Below are 14,149 nucleotides of genomic sequence, written 5' to 3'. Positions count from 1 at the left end.
TTCCTCCCTTTCTTCCTTCCTCCGTTTCTTCCATCTGTCCTTCCTTCCTTCTGTCCTTCCTGCCATCTGTCCTTCCTACCTTCTGTCCTTCCTGCCATCTGTCCTTCCTACCTTCTGTCCTTCCTGCCATCTGTCCTTCCTACGTTCCTGTTTTCCTTTCTTCGTTTGTTCGTTCCTCCGTTTCTTCCTTCTGTCCTTCCTTCCTTCTGTCTGTCCTTCCTACCTTTCGTCTCTCTTTCCTTTTGTCTCTCTTTCCTCCCTTCCCTTCTTATTTCCTTCCTTTCTTCCCTCCATCTTTTTAATGATCCGGCCCACATGAGATCAGATTGGTCTGTATGTGGCCCTTGAATGAAGATGAGTTTGACACCCCTGCTGTAGAGGCTTTTTCTTCTTCTATCAGTCTTATTATCTTAGCTTCTGCCCAGCTAGCTTCTCTGCTTCACATGCATTTACCCAGCATCAATCCTCCATGTGATGCTAATACAGTCAGTGTGTTTTAAGTCCCTGAAGCTGAGAAGAAGCCTGAAGAGAAGAAGCCTGCAGCAGCTGTGAAGGAGCCAGCAGCAGCCAAAGGTACTCAGCAACCCTCCCATGTTCCCTTTAATCCCTCTGATCACTCCATCTGTGTGTTTCCATGGTGTTTATCCTTTACAGTAGCTCTTGTGTTATTTAGTGTAATCGTGTTTTTGTGGTCGTTTGTTAAAATTGACTTGATTGCACCTTGAACCTTTCTGAAGTACCCGAAGCCAAAAAGCCGGTGGAGGAAAAGGTTCCTGTTGCTTTAGTGCCAGAGAAGAAGAAGGAGGAAGTTCCTGCTGCTAAAGGTAGAGATGTGTGATTTCTAACATCTCTTCATCTAACAAATCTATTTAACCCATTTAGGCCTAAAAAAGCCTGGAAAAGCTAAAATAACCCCCTAAAACCTGAACCTGAATGTTCGTCTTGGTAACGAGATGCGACCAGAGTCCATCTGTGTTGCATCTGCAGGTATAAGCGCCTTCAAGGGTTAGAGTAGTAATTATTCATCCTGCAGAATCATCTTCCTCTTCTTCATCGTCTAAAAACATTCATAAATCCCGCTCGATTGGTTTCCAAGGCTTTCCCAGCTTTAATGGTAGAATTACTCAACAGCGCCCCCCCATCTTTACTGGTAGAAATGTGGTACTGCATCCCGGCTTAAATGGGTTAACACATTCCTTCCTTCTGTCCTTTCATGGACTGCTGTGTGTGATATTAATATTGTAGGTTGAACTGTGCTGTTTCTGGGTTATAATGTGTTTTATCTAAAAGCACCAGAGGAGGTAAAGAAGCCTGCAGCTGCTCCGTCTCCGCCTGCTGAGAAACCCAAAGTGCCGACTAAAGGTACTGTTCTTTCTCTTCTTCCTGTTGGTTAACCTGAATCCTCAGTAGCACATCACTCATAACTTTACACCTCTTGATATCAGATTTAAATTCACACCTCTTGATATCAGATCATTCATAAATTCATACCTCTTGATATCAGATTATTCATAACTTCATACCTCTTGATATCCCATTATTTAAATTCATACCTCTTGATATCAGATTACTAAAATTCATACCCCTTGATATCCCATTATTCATAACTTTACACCTCTTCATATCTCATTATTTAACTTCACACCTCTTGATATCAGATTTAAATTCACACCTCTTGATATCAGATTATTCATAAATTCATACCTCTTGATATCCCATTATTTTAAATCCTCTGTTTGTGTGTTTTCTATATAACCCCGTCACCACGTCCACTCTTCATCAGCGTGTTTGTCTCACTCTCATTGAGTCGTCTTAATCTTCTTCTACTCTTCATAACTCTTAGCTGCTACCAACAACTTTACGCTAACGTTAGCTAATGTTTGTGTTGCCTACTTGAAGATGAGTCCAAGCCTCAGGTTCCAGCAGAGCCCAAAAAAGTGGCGCCTGCAGCTAAGCCTGAGCCTGAACCCAAGCCTAAACCCAAAGCAGAACCTGAACCCAAGCCTAAACCTGCACCGGCTCCCAAAGCTGAACCCAAGCATGAGCCGGCGCCCGAAGTGAAGCCAGCAGCGCTAAAGAAGCCGGTGTCACCTCCATCTAAAGGTACTTCCTGTCTGGTTTGAATGTACTTCCTGTCTGGTTTGAATGTACTTCCTGTCTGGTTTGAACGTACTTCCTGTCTGGTTTGAATGTACTTCCTGTCTGGTTTGAACTTACTTCCTGTCTGTTTTGAATGTACTTCCTGTCTGATTGTGTGTTTGTTCAGCTTCAAACATGGAAGCAAATCTTTGAGTGTCTGTTTGTCCTGAAAGTCTCTAAACACTGAATGTTGCTTTAAGTCCCTGAAGCCAAAACCAAGCCGGAACCAGAACCAGAAAAAGTCCGTAAACCTGAACCTGCAGTGAAAAAAGCTGAAGCTGAAGTGAAAGCACCAGAACCTGCAAAGGCCAAACCAGAACCTGCAAAAGCCAAACCAGAACCAGAACCTGCAAAGGCCAAACCAGAACCTTCAAAGGCCAAACCAGAACCTGCGAAGGCCAAACCAGAACCAGAACCTGCAAAGGCCAAACCAGAACCTGCGAAGGCCAAACCAGAACCAGAACCTGCAAAGGCCAAACCAGAACCAGAACCAGCCGCTGCACCAAAGGAGCCTCAGAAGAAGAAAGGTATATCTCTGTTTGAGACGCAGCTTCTGGAGTTGTTCTTAATCTTCTCTTAACTCCAGCTTGAATGTGTCTGCAGTGACTTCCTGTCTAATCCATCTTTGATCTTTTCTGTGTTTGATTTAAACTCCTTAAATCTTTAATCCGACCTGCTGCTTCAGTTTTAATAGTTTTTATTCCCTCTGTTTGTCTGTTTGTTGTGTTTTAGTCCAGTTTGTCTCATTTATCGTCTCTTTGCTTTGAGCCATAAAACAAAGCAGCTTCACTTCCTTTACTTCCTTCTCTTCTTCTTCTTCTTCTTCTTCTTCTTCTTGAGTCTTTTTTAACTTTTGGATTCATAACCCATAATTATAAGTATAGTTAATTTATTCTCCTGCTGGCGTCGTTTGTGTTTAAAGTGCCAGAAGCACCAAAAGCAGCAGCAGCAGCAGCAGTCCCAGTAAAGGTTCAGAGAGACGAGGAAGCTCCGCAGAAGAAGCCTGTGAGAGCTGAAGGTATTTAAACTTCATCCAAAGCTCCTCACACTCCTCAGTCCTCACACTCCTCAGTCCTCACACTCCTCAGTCCTCACACTCATCTTTAACTCTTCTGGGTTTGGTTAAGTGTTTGTCTAACGTCTAATCTCTTGCTCCAGTATGTTCAGAGTCTCTGTGTCACTTTAAACTTGACTTCTTCTTGTTGAGCGCTCGATTAGAGTGTTGGGTTTTGGGTTTTGGGGTTTTTGGGGTTTTTTTCTTCATCTTGACTTCATTGTAAATCTTCTTAATGTTTGTGAATGATGCTCTTTAAAGTTCCCGAGCCTCCAAAACCCAAGAAACCAGAACCTGCTACTGCTGCTGTTGTTGTTCCTCCCAAAGAAGAGCCGGCCAGGAAAGAGAAAGGTACTCTCATGTTTCTGGAACATCTTCTGTTTGTGTGTTTTCATGTTGGTCTGTTCATGTTTTAAACAGACAGGGTTACATTATTAAAATCATCTTCATACATTTAGATTATGTTTTATACTTTCCTCCCAAATTAGGACTAATAATCCAAATTTGTGAGAGTGAGCTGAACTTGCTGACTCATTTCTACCAACTTCTGCTTTCTAAGTTTGATCATTATCATATAACCTGTGACAAAGTTAACGTGTATATATTAAGTTCACGTATGAAATATAATAAATCCTAAATCCAGAAGGTTTAGAGATAGATTTCTGAGCTAGTTGCCAGATTTCAATGATTTGCTCTTTCCATCAATCTATGGTCTGCAGAAGGGATTTGGGTTAGTCTGCTTTCTGTAGACCCATCATCTCTATCAGGTGGATTATTTAAAGGTTTCCAGATATCATTCCTGCTCCTCAGTGAATGAGCAGTTTATATTTTGATATCATCTTTTTAAAATGGACCTTAATGTAGTTTTCAGCTCCACGACTGATAAAGCTCTGAGAGTAATAATGACATCATCCCTGTTCTGTTTAAACCCAGCAGCACCTTGTTCTGGTCTCTATAGTCATGTCTTGTGAATGTTCTTGTGTCAAACCCTCTTAAAGCTTTGAAGCCCAAAGTTGTACCTGAAGAGGTGCGTGAACCTGAACCTGAACCTGAACCTGAACCTGAACCTGAACCTGAACCTGAACCTGAATCTGAATCTGAACCTGAGACAGAACCTCAGGAGGAGTTTGATGAGGAGCTTGAGTCAGAGCCTGAACCTGAGCCTGAGCCTGAATCTGAACCTGAGCCTGAACCTGAACCTGAACCTGAACCTGAACCAGTACCTGAGAGAAGACCTGCAGTTAAAGCTGAAGTGAAGGAAAAGGTTTCTGAGAAGGTTCCAACACCTGAGAGGAAAGTGGAGGAAATGTCAAAGATGGTTCCTGAAAAGGTTCCAGAAAAGGTTAAAGTTAAACTCCCAGAGAAAAAAGTAATAGAGAAAGCTCCTCCTGAGAAGAAGCCTGTAAAAGTTCCTCAGAAAGAAGAGAAGATCCCTGAGAAGATCCCTGAGAAGATCCCTGAGAAGATCCCTGAGAGGATTCCTGAGAAGATCCCTGAGAGGAAGCCTGAGAGGAAGCCAGTAGAGGAAGTCAAACCCAAACTGGAGTCTAAGAAACGAACAGAAACAAAGATTGAAGTTAAACAAGAGATTCTTCCTAAAGGTACAGCTGAGGTCGAGCTCAGTGCTTCTTCTTCTTCTCTTCTTCTTCTTCTTCTCTTCTTCATGCATGCGAACCGTTGGCATGGCAACAGTCACAGAGTTACAGAGTTCAGTTTCCTGTTTTACTGCAAAAGAACAATTACAGACACATTTATCAGATGATGCAGTGAAGGCTTTGAACCAGTGAGACCCTCCTTGAGTTAAGGGAGGAAGGAAGGGAGGAAGAGGGGAGGAAGAGGGAAGGAAGGGAGGAAGAGGGGAGGAAAGAAGGGAGGAGGGGGGAGAAAGGGAGAAAGGAAAAGAGGAAGGGAGAAAGGAAGGAAAGAAGGACAGAGGAAAGAAGGAAGGGAGGAAGGTAGGGTGAGGAAAGAAAGAGAGAAAGGGAGGGAGGAATGACAGATGGAAGGGAGGAAGGAAGGAAGAGAGAAGGAGGGAGGGAGGAAGGACAGATGGAAGGAAAGTGAGAGGAATGAAAGAAAGAGAAGGAGGGAGGGAGGGAGGAAGGACAGACGCGAGGAAGGAAAGAGAGAGGAAGGAAAGAGAGAGAAGGAGGGAGGAAGGACAGACGCGAGGAAGGAAAGAGAGAGGAAGGAAAGAAAGAGAGAAGGAGGGAGGAAGGACAGAAGCGAGGAAGGAAGGAAGGGAGGAAAGAAGGAAGGAAGGAAAGAGAGGAAGGACAGAAGCGAGGAAGGAAAGAAAGAGAGAAGGAGGGAGGGAGGAAGGACAGATGGAAGGAAGGAAGGGAGGAAAGAAGGAAGGAAGGAAGGAACAGTCAAAGCAGTAAAACCAGGAAATGAACTGTTGCCTCGTCTTGAACGGATCTTGTCACATTTCACATCCGTCTTTGAGGTCTAAGGATGTTCTCTGTTCTGTGTTACTTCCTGTTTCCTGTTTCCTGTTTCCTGGTTATTATTTGTCTATGTTTGTGTTTATTAACTCTGTAAATTCTTCTTCTTCTTTTTAAAAACCATCCTCTTCTTCACAACACATGGGTTCAAACTCTTTCTTTTAAAAGAAACAGAAACTAAGAAGATTGAGAAGACTCCAGAGAAAAGGGTCTCTCCTCCAGAACCAGGTACCATCTGAACTCATGGTGGAGTACTTCTCTGCATCTTAACTCTTGATGATAAAACACATCAGGTGGATTATCAGGTTTAATCAGTAGCTCTTTAATCCTCGTGTGTGTCTCTTTCTAACACTGATGCTTGTCTTTGTGTTTTATCGTCACCTCTTGGCGCCGACACATGACGCCTCTTCTTCTTCTACTTCTTCTTCTTCTTCTTCAACGACTCTTAAAAACCTCCAGACTTTACAACTCTTATCAAGATTGAGCAAATTAAAGAAGCTCAGAAGACACAGGAAGTTTATTACGTGACAGAAGAAGAAGAAGAAGACGAGGACCAAGAAGAAGAAGAAGAAGAAGAAGCTCCTGTGGAAGAGACGATCGTAGAAACAGAAAAGCCGAGACAAAGAGATAAAAAGTCAGAACTGAGAGGTGAAATATCTGTTACTGACACTTCAAAGAAGAAGGAGACCAGAGTGATTAAACACAGAGTCGTCCCAAAAACTAAAGAAACTACAGTTGTCCTTCAGGAAACTCACTCTGAGGAAGTTAGGGAGGAAAAACCTACCAATGAAAAAACTGAAAAGGAGTTTTTTGCTGTCAGGACAGTTGAGAGAAAAGAAAGCACATCAATGATTCATCAGGAAGTTACTGAGCTTAAAGAACAGGAAGTAGTAAAAACTCAAGAAACATCCTCAATCAGAGAAGTAGAGTTAGTTAAATATGCAGATCAGATTAAACCTTCTCCTCTTGTTATTACCACAGAAGCAAGAAAACACACTCAAGAGCTTGAAACTGAAACTGAAGGAAAGATTTTGACAGAGGAGTCGTTCAGTTATGATGAGGAGATATCAGCTGTTCCCGATGAGAAATACAGCCAAGCAGAGGAAGTTATAGTCGAGCTGAGGGAAGTTACAGTTACAGACAAACCTACTAAAGTTACTCCACCAGCAGTCATTAAACCAGCAGTCAAAAAAGAAAAAGTGTCTGCAAAGAAACCAGAGAAGAAGAAAGTTAAATCTGAGGAGATAACTGAAATAAAATCTAAACAGGAAGTAGAAATTATCACCAAAGTTAAAGCTGATGAGATAACTGTAAAGAAATCTAAACAGGAAGTAGAAATAACCGCCAAAGTTAAAGCTGATGAGATAACTGAGAAATCTAAACAGGAAGTAGAAATTATCCCCAAAGTTAAATCTGATGAGATAACTGAAAAGAAATCTAAACAGGAAGTAGAAATTATCCCCAAAGTTAAAGCTGAGGAGATACCTGAAAAGAAATCTAAACAGGAAGTAGAAATTATTTCCAAAGTTAAAGCTGATGAGATAACTGTAAAGACATCAAAACAGGAAGTAGAAATTATTTCCAAAGTTAAAGCTGATGAGATAACTGAAAAGAAATCTAAACAGGAAGTAGAAATTATCCCCAAAGTTAAAGTTGATGAGATAACTGAGAAATCTAAACAGGAAGTAGAAATTACTCCCAAAGTTAAATCTGATGAGATAACTGTAAAGAAATCTAAACAGGAAGTAGAAATTATCCCCAAAGTTAAAGCTGATGAGATAACTGAAAAGAAATCTAAACAGGAAGTAGAAATTATCCCCAAAGTTAAAGCTGATGAGATAACTGAAAAGAAATCTAAACAGGAAGTAGAAATTATCCCCAAAGTTAAACCTGAAGTCAAACCAAAAGTGTCAGTAACAGATATTGAGCTTCCGAAGCCAAAAGTGACCGAACAGGAAGCCGAGTCTGCAAAATATGAAGCAGAACAGGAAGTTCCTCTTCAGAGAGGCGAGACTGGAGTCATAGAAGAACAAGAAACAAGTCTTTTAGTCGAAGAGATGGTTCAGATAAAACCTTCAAAACCTTCAAAACCTTCTAAACCTTCAGTACCGGAGGAGAAGGAAAGGACTTCCCTGAAAGCAGCTTCTAGAGGTAACAAGAGACAATCTAACATCATCATCATCACCATCATCATCATCATCATTTTAATCTTAGACTCTTTCATATGATCCATCTTTGGCTGCAGTCTTTTTTCTTTTTGGGAAACATTTCAGTCTTATTCTACGAGTCTCATCTAATCTCTAAATATTTCTCTCCTTCATTCTCATCACGTCAGTTTGTTCCTCTATATGTTTTTTAAAGGGCTCTTTTTTTTAATCCCTTTGTGGTTTAAAGGCTTTTCTTTCTAATACTTCTTTCCTTCTTTTAAACATTTATCTTGCATTTAACTGAAACTTGATTATTCTTTAAAGAAACAGAAGCAAAGCCTGAGAAGATTCCTGCTGCTCCACTTCCTGGAAAAACCCCTGAGAGAGGTACAACTGCAGCTCATTATGATAAACTCACCTCAGGTTGATAATCAGCTCCTGTTCCTTATTACTTCTGTGTGTGTTTAACTCCAGATGTTTGTCTCTGTGTTGTGTTTTCTCCTAATCTCTTGGCACCGCTGAATGGTGCTTTCTCTTCACAACTCTTAAAATCGACAATCTACAAGCAGCTGAGAAGAGATTAGAAACTCAGAGCATACTGACAGATGATTTAGTGTCAGAGGAAGCGTCCACTGCAGAGACGGGTATGATGGAAAGAGAAGAAATCACTGGCAAATATTTAAAATCTTTAAGTATGACGGAAGAACCTGATGAAGAACCTAAAATAAGTGGTGATAAATCTGTCACTGATGGTTCAATGATGCTGGGCGTTAAAACCAAAGACATGATAGAAACTGAAAAAGGTTTGATACCAACTGAACAAACATCTCAAGTTAAAGAGTTTCCAACATCAAGTGTAAAAATGAAAGACATTAAAAAAGCTGCTAGAGACCAAGAGGAAGTTTCTAGAAAAGACATAACTAAAGCTGAGAGTCCAAAAGATTCAGTCAAAGATGTTTCTGATCAAAAGCAGAAGCTGACCTGTAACACAGACTCAGATAAACCTGAATCAGCAGATAGAAAACCTGAGTTAGACAGTAAAGACAGTAAAGATAATCTCCAGAGGAAACTAAAACACACTGAGCAGGAAGAGCAACCTGAACCTGAACATACTGTAATCACCTCAGATACACAACAACTTGATTCTTCAGAGCCTGTTAAACCAATAAAAGAGGCTTCATATGAACTTAGACAAGCTGAATCTGTTACTGAGGACATCCATAAAACAGCAGCAGTTACAGCCAAACAGAAAACATTAGCTGAAAAACCAGTCAGACCAGACCAGTCACTATCTGAGGAAAGCAAAGTTGTGACACAAAATATTCAACCTGGAGTTCCTGAAAATGTTCCAACGATAGAAAAGAAAGTTGATTCTTCTAAAACGAAACCTGCACGAGAACCAAAAGACTCAAAGCTAGACATCACACATGACGAAGTAGAGAGGGAAGACTTTCCTGAAAACATCAGTAGAACCAAGGAACCTTTCAGAGAGAACGAAGGACTAAATGATGAATTAAAACAACCAAAGGAAAAACAGTCAGTGATACAAGAAGAGCAGATTATAGAAAAAACAAGAGACTTTGATGGTTTTCACTCAGATGCAGTCATCAAAGAAAAAGAGATAAAACAATCAGAACAGGCCTCAGATATACCTGTGATGAAGGAAACACCTGAGAAACTGCCAAAGTCAACCAGGAAGCTTCAGTCTGAATCAATCCTGTCTCATGTCGTTACACTCAAAGACAAACTAGTCAAAGTCGGTCCTCTAGAGGGAACAACAGAGATGAAACCCAGCAGAGATACTTCAGGTATTACTGCACTGAAAGACAAACAAACAGAGTCTGATCAGGATGAGTCAGCATCAAAGGATTTACTATCACAAAAAGAGAAAAGTAAAGCAGCTGCAGCAGAAAAGATCCCATCAAAGGTCGTCACAGATCAGGATGAAAATGAAAAAGTTATTCCCACTAAAGATGAGACACGTGAAAAAGAATTTATCACAGAGCAAGCAGCAGAGAACAAATCGGTATCTCCACAAGATCCACAACAGAAATGTACCAAACCTCAGCAGATTGTAGAGGAACAAAACCAAGAAAGGGTCAGTGCTGCTAAAGATAGAAGTATTAAAGTCAGACCGGTTAAAAAGAGGAAATCAACACAAGAACAAAAGGAAGCAAAGGTCTCAGTTACACCCAAAGAGTTGGGAGCAAAAGTAGCTTCTCCTGAAAAATGTGCACAAATAAAAGAAAGTGACTTAGGTGTAGAGAGTATTTCTTCAGAGGAATCAGTGTCTCTCAACGAGGGACTAGAAGAGCTAGCCAAAACTAAACAGTCTGCAGACAAAGAAATCCCCAAAGTTGAGGATAAAACTGAAAAAGTTATTCCCACTAAAGATGAGACACGTGACAAAGAATTTATCACAGAGCAAGCAGCAGACAACAAATCAGTATCTCCACAAGATCCACAACAGAAATGTACCAAACCTCAGCAGATCGTAGAGGAACAAACCCAAGAAAGGGTCAGTACTGCTAAAGATAGAAGTATTAAAGTCAGACCAGTTAAAAAGACGAAATCAACACAAGAACAAAAGGAACCAAAGGTCCCAGTCACACCCATGATGAAGGACACTTCTAAAGAAAGTGACTTAGGTGCAGAGAGTATTTCTTCAGAGGAGTCAGTGTCTCTAGAAACTAAACAGTTTGCAGACAAAGAAATCCCCTCAGAATTTGTCAAAGTTGAGGATAAAACTGAAAAACCTGACCCTTCCACTAAAGATGAGACAGAGTCAGCCAAATCTAAACAGATGACAGCTGAAGAAGTCCAGGCCAGGACTGTTTCAGTTTCAGATGAGTACCGTACTGTTATTCCTATTGAGTCAACAGAACAGGAACAACTCAGAGGAAAGACTTTATTATTGCCTCTGATGGAAGAAGCAGCGAGAGAACCTGCGATAATGAAAGATGAAGATGTTCCACAACTGGCTGTTTTATCTGACGCCAAAGACAAAACTCCCAGAGACGAGAAAGGGGTTGCAGTCGGACAAATCAGGTCAAACTCAGGCCCAGATAAGGTTACTCCCATTGAAAAGAAAACAGTAAAAAGACAGGAAACTATTGATCAGACAGCTTCAGAGGTAACTGAGCCGAATGTAACCGAAACTGAAAGAACTGTCAGAGTCGAAATAACAGGAAAGGAAGGCGTTGTTGATTTGACAAAGATTCCTCAGGAGAAGGTCAGCAAGTCAGAAGAAGACAAACTTGCTCAGTTTGAAGGGAAGGAACAAAGTGAGACAAAGGTATCAGTTAGACCTGAGATAGAAGTTACAGCAGAGAAGACAGACAAACCCCAGAAATCAGTCAAAACTCCCAAAAAAACAGTTCAATCAGTTAAAGACAAAACTATAAAGAGAACAAGGAAGGAACAAACTATAATAGATGATTCAGTTACACCATCTGAAGACATCCAGTCCCAGACAGTCACAGTTAAAGATCAGTATGATTGTGTTACTCCATCTGAGGTGACAGAAACAAAACACCAAAGAGATGAAAGACAGAAAGAAAAAACGCTGGTAGGAAAAGATGTAGATGTTCAATCAGATTCTTCCACACAAGTAGGAGGGAAGGAAAGGAAGGAAACAATCAAAACAGGAGAAAGGCAGAAGTCTGACAAAACATCAGGAGTTCTAGTTGAGGACAAAGAGCAGAGGTTGGGCAAAGGTACAAAGGCTACTGCAGAAGAAATCCAATCCAAGACAGTCACAGTTAAAGATCAGTATGGTGTTACTCCATCTGAGGTGACAGAAACAAAACACCAAAGAGATGAAAGAGAGTTTTCTGTGGAACCTTTAATGGAGATAACCTCAGAAAAAACACTGGTAGTAAAAGATGTAGATGTTCAATCAGATTCTTCCACACAAGTAGGAGGAAAGGAAAGGAAGGAAATAATCAAAACAGGAGAAAGGCAGAAGTCTGACAAAACATCAGGAGTTCTAGTTGAGGACAGACATTTAAAAGAATCTCTAAAAGACAAAGAGCAGAGGTTGGGCAAAGGTACAAAGGCTACTGCCGAAGAAATCCAATCCAGGACAGTCTCAGTTAAAGATGAATACGGTAGCGTTGTGCCGTTTAAAGCAACAGAAACAAAACGGGATCAAGTTGACGGAACATTTTCAGCTAAATTTGCACCTGTGATGGAGGTTGCATCTGAAAAATATCAACAAGTTAAACATGCAGATGTTAAATTTGACTCCCTCCAAAGAGTTGTTATACCTGACAAGCTGATAAAAGACATTTCATCAAGGAGAGAGGATGTTTATGAAACTGCTGAAGTTTCACAAAGTCCAGACTCTGCTGAGGAGAGAATGAAAACTGAAGCCAAGAAACAAGAGATTGTAGAAAAGTTTGAAACTGACACGAGACAGAAACAACAAAAGGCAGACGTGACAGTTGTTGCTAAGCTAAAAACTCAAGAAACAGACTTAGGGTTAGGGTTAGGGACAGACCATGGACCGGTTAAAAGCATTCAGTCCAGAACAGACTCAGTTAAAGATGCTGTTTATAATGTTACTACTGCAGAATTAAAGCAAGAGCAAATAGAAAGTAAGTCTTCAAGGACTCCTGTAATGGATGTTCCACATGAAAAATCATTATTATTGGAAGAAGGAGACACTATATTAAATACTCCACAAAGATTTATTACACATGATGAGCTAGTGAGAGGCACTTCTGAGTCAGAGAACGTCTCTTTGAGGAAAGGTTACAGTCAGAAGTTCGATCAAACTGAAGAGAAAGTTCAAGAAAACAAGTCAAAGGTTGAAATACTTGGTGACAAAACCACCAAAGTGGCTCCATTTGAAAGACTTGATACCAGAGCAGACTTAGCAGATAGAGAAGTACGACCAGGCCTAGACACCTGTAGAGGAGTTGTTGGAGATACAAAACAGACTTTACATGAAACCAATAAATCTGATTTTATAGCAGAAGAGATTAAATCAAAGACAGTCCCAGTTAAAGATCAGTATGGTGTTACTCCATCTGAGGTGACAGAAACAAAACACCAAAGAGATGAAAGACAGTTTTCTGTGGAACCTTTAATGGAGATAACCTCAGAAAAAACGCTGGTAGTAAAAGATGTTCAATCAGATTCTTCCACACAAGAGGGAGGGAAGGAAAGGAAGGAAACAATCAAAACAGGAGAAAGGCAGAAGTCTGACAGAACATCAGGAGTTCTAGTTGAGGACAAAGAGAAGGGGTTGGGCAAAGGTACAAAGGCTACTGCAGAAGAAATTAAATTCAAGACAGTCACAGTTAAAGATCAGTATGCTGTTACTCCATCTGAAGTGACAGAAACAAAACACCAAAGAGATGAAAGACAGTTTTCTGTGGAACCTTTAATGGAGATAACCTCAGAAAAAATGCTGGTAGTAAAAGATGTAGGTGTTCAATCAGATTCTTCCACACAAGAGGGAGGAAAGGAAAGGAAGGAAACAATCAAACCAGGAGAAAGGCAGAAGTCTGACAAAACATCAGGAGTTCTAGTTGAGGACAGCCATTTAAAAGAATCTCTAAAAGACAAAGAGCAGGAGTTGGGCAAAGGTACAAAGGCTACTGCCGAAGAAATCCAATCCAGGACAGTCACAGTTAAAGATGAATACGGTAGCGTTGTGCCGTTTAAAGCAACAGAAACAAAACCAGATCAAGTTGACGGAACATTTTCAGCTAAATTTGCACCTGTGATGGAGGTTGCATCTGTAAAATATCAACAAGTTAAACATGCAGACGTTAAATTTGACTCCCTCCAAAGAGTTGTTATACCTGACAAAACCACCAAAGTGGCTCCATTTGAAAGAATTGATACCAGAGCAGACTTAGCAGATAGAGAAGTACGACCAGACCTGGACACCTGTAGTGGAGTTGTTGGAGATACAAAACAGACTTTACATGAAACCAATAAATCAGATTTCATAGCAGAAGAGATCCAATCCAAGACAGTTACGGTTAAAGACAAAACAGCTAAAGTTAGTCCGATCGAAGGAAGAAGAACCAAGCAGAAAAACACTGAAAGCAGAGCTGCAGTAACATCTATGAATGAGGGGACAGTAGCAGAAATGCTGATAGGAGATAATGAGAAAGAGGAAAATAGGACATTATCTGTTATTAAAGATGAGGAGGCAAGTCCCAAAACAGCCATTGTTACCCCTATAGAGGGAATTAAAGTTGAAAGACAGTCCACGGTTATGACACCAAAAAGCTCATTAATTCACCAAGAAGCTTTAGGAAGACAACAGAAACTCGTTCAAGCTGAGGAAATGAAGACAGAAACAATAACAGGCAAAGATAAAATCATCAAAGAGATTTATGAGA

At 40.6% G+C, this 14,149-nt stretch overlaps 1 protein-coding gene across 1 annotated transcript in view; it reads left to right on the top strand.

Annotated features, from left to right (window-relative positions):
* ttn.2 (titin, tandem duplicate 2) overlaps positions 1–14,149 on the top strand; it is a 267,045-nt gene that overhangs the window by 119,326 nt on the left and 133,570 nt on the right. Inside the window, 11 exon segments of the mRNA XM_053329075.1 lie at positions 502–573; positions 738–824; positions 1,291–1,362; positions 1,900–2,103; positions 2,340–2,666; positions 3,062–3,157; positions 3,455–3,544; positions 4,306–4,794; positions 6,622–7,791; positions 8,112–8,174; positions 8,357–11,071. Of these exon segments, the coding sequence (XP_053185050.1) occupies positions 502–573; positions 738–824; positions 1,291–1,362; positions 1,900–2,103; positions 2,340–2,666; positions 3,062–3,157; positions 3,455–3,544; positions 4,306–4,794; positions 6,622–7,791; positions 8,112–8,174; positions 8,357–11,071 (5,385 nt within the window).

This window comes from Scomber japonicus, chromosome 11 (genome assembly GCF_027409825.1).
Source record: "Scomber japonicus isolate fScoJap1 chromosome 11, fScoJap1.pri, whole genome shotgun sequence".
In the NCBI taxonomy this organism is placed as follows: domain Eukaryota; kingdom Metazoa; phylum Chordata; class Actinopteri; order Scombriformes; family Scombridae; genus Scomber; species Scomber japonicus.
This window is presented reverse-complemented; position numbering and strand designations above follow the sequence as displayed.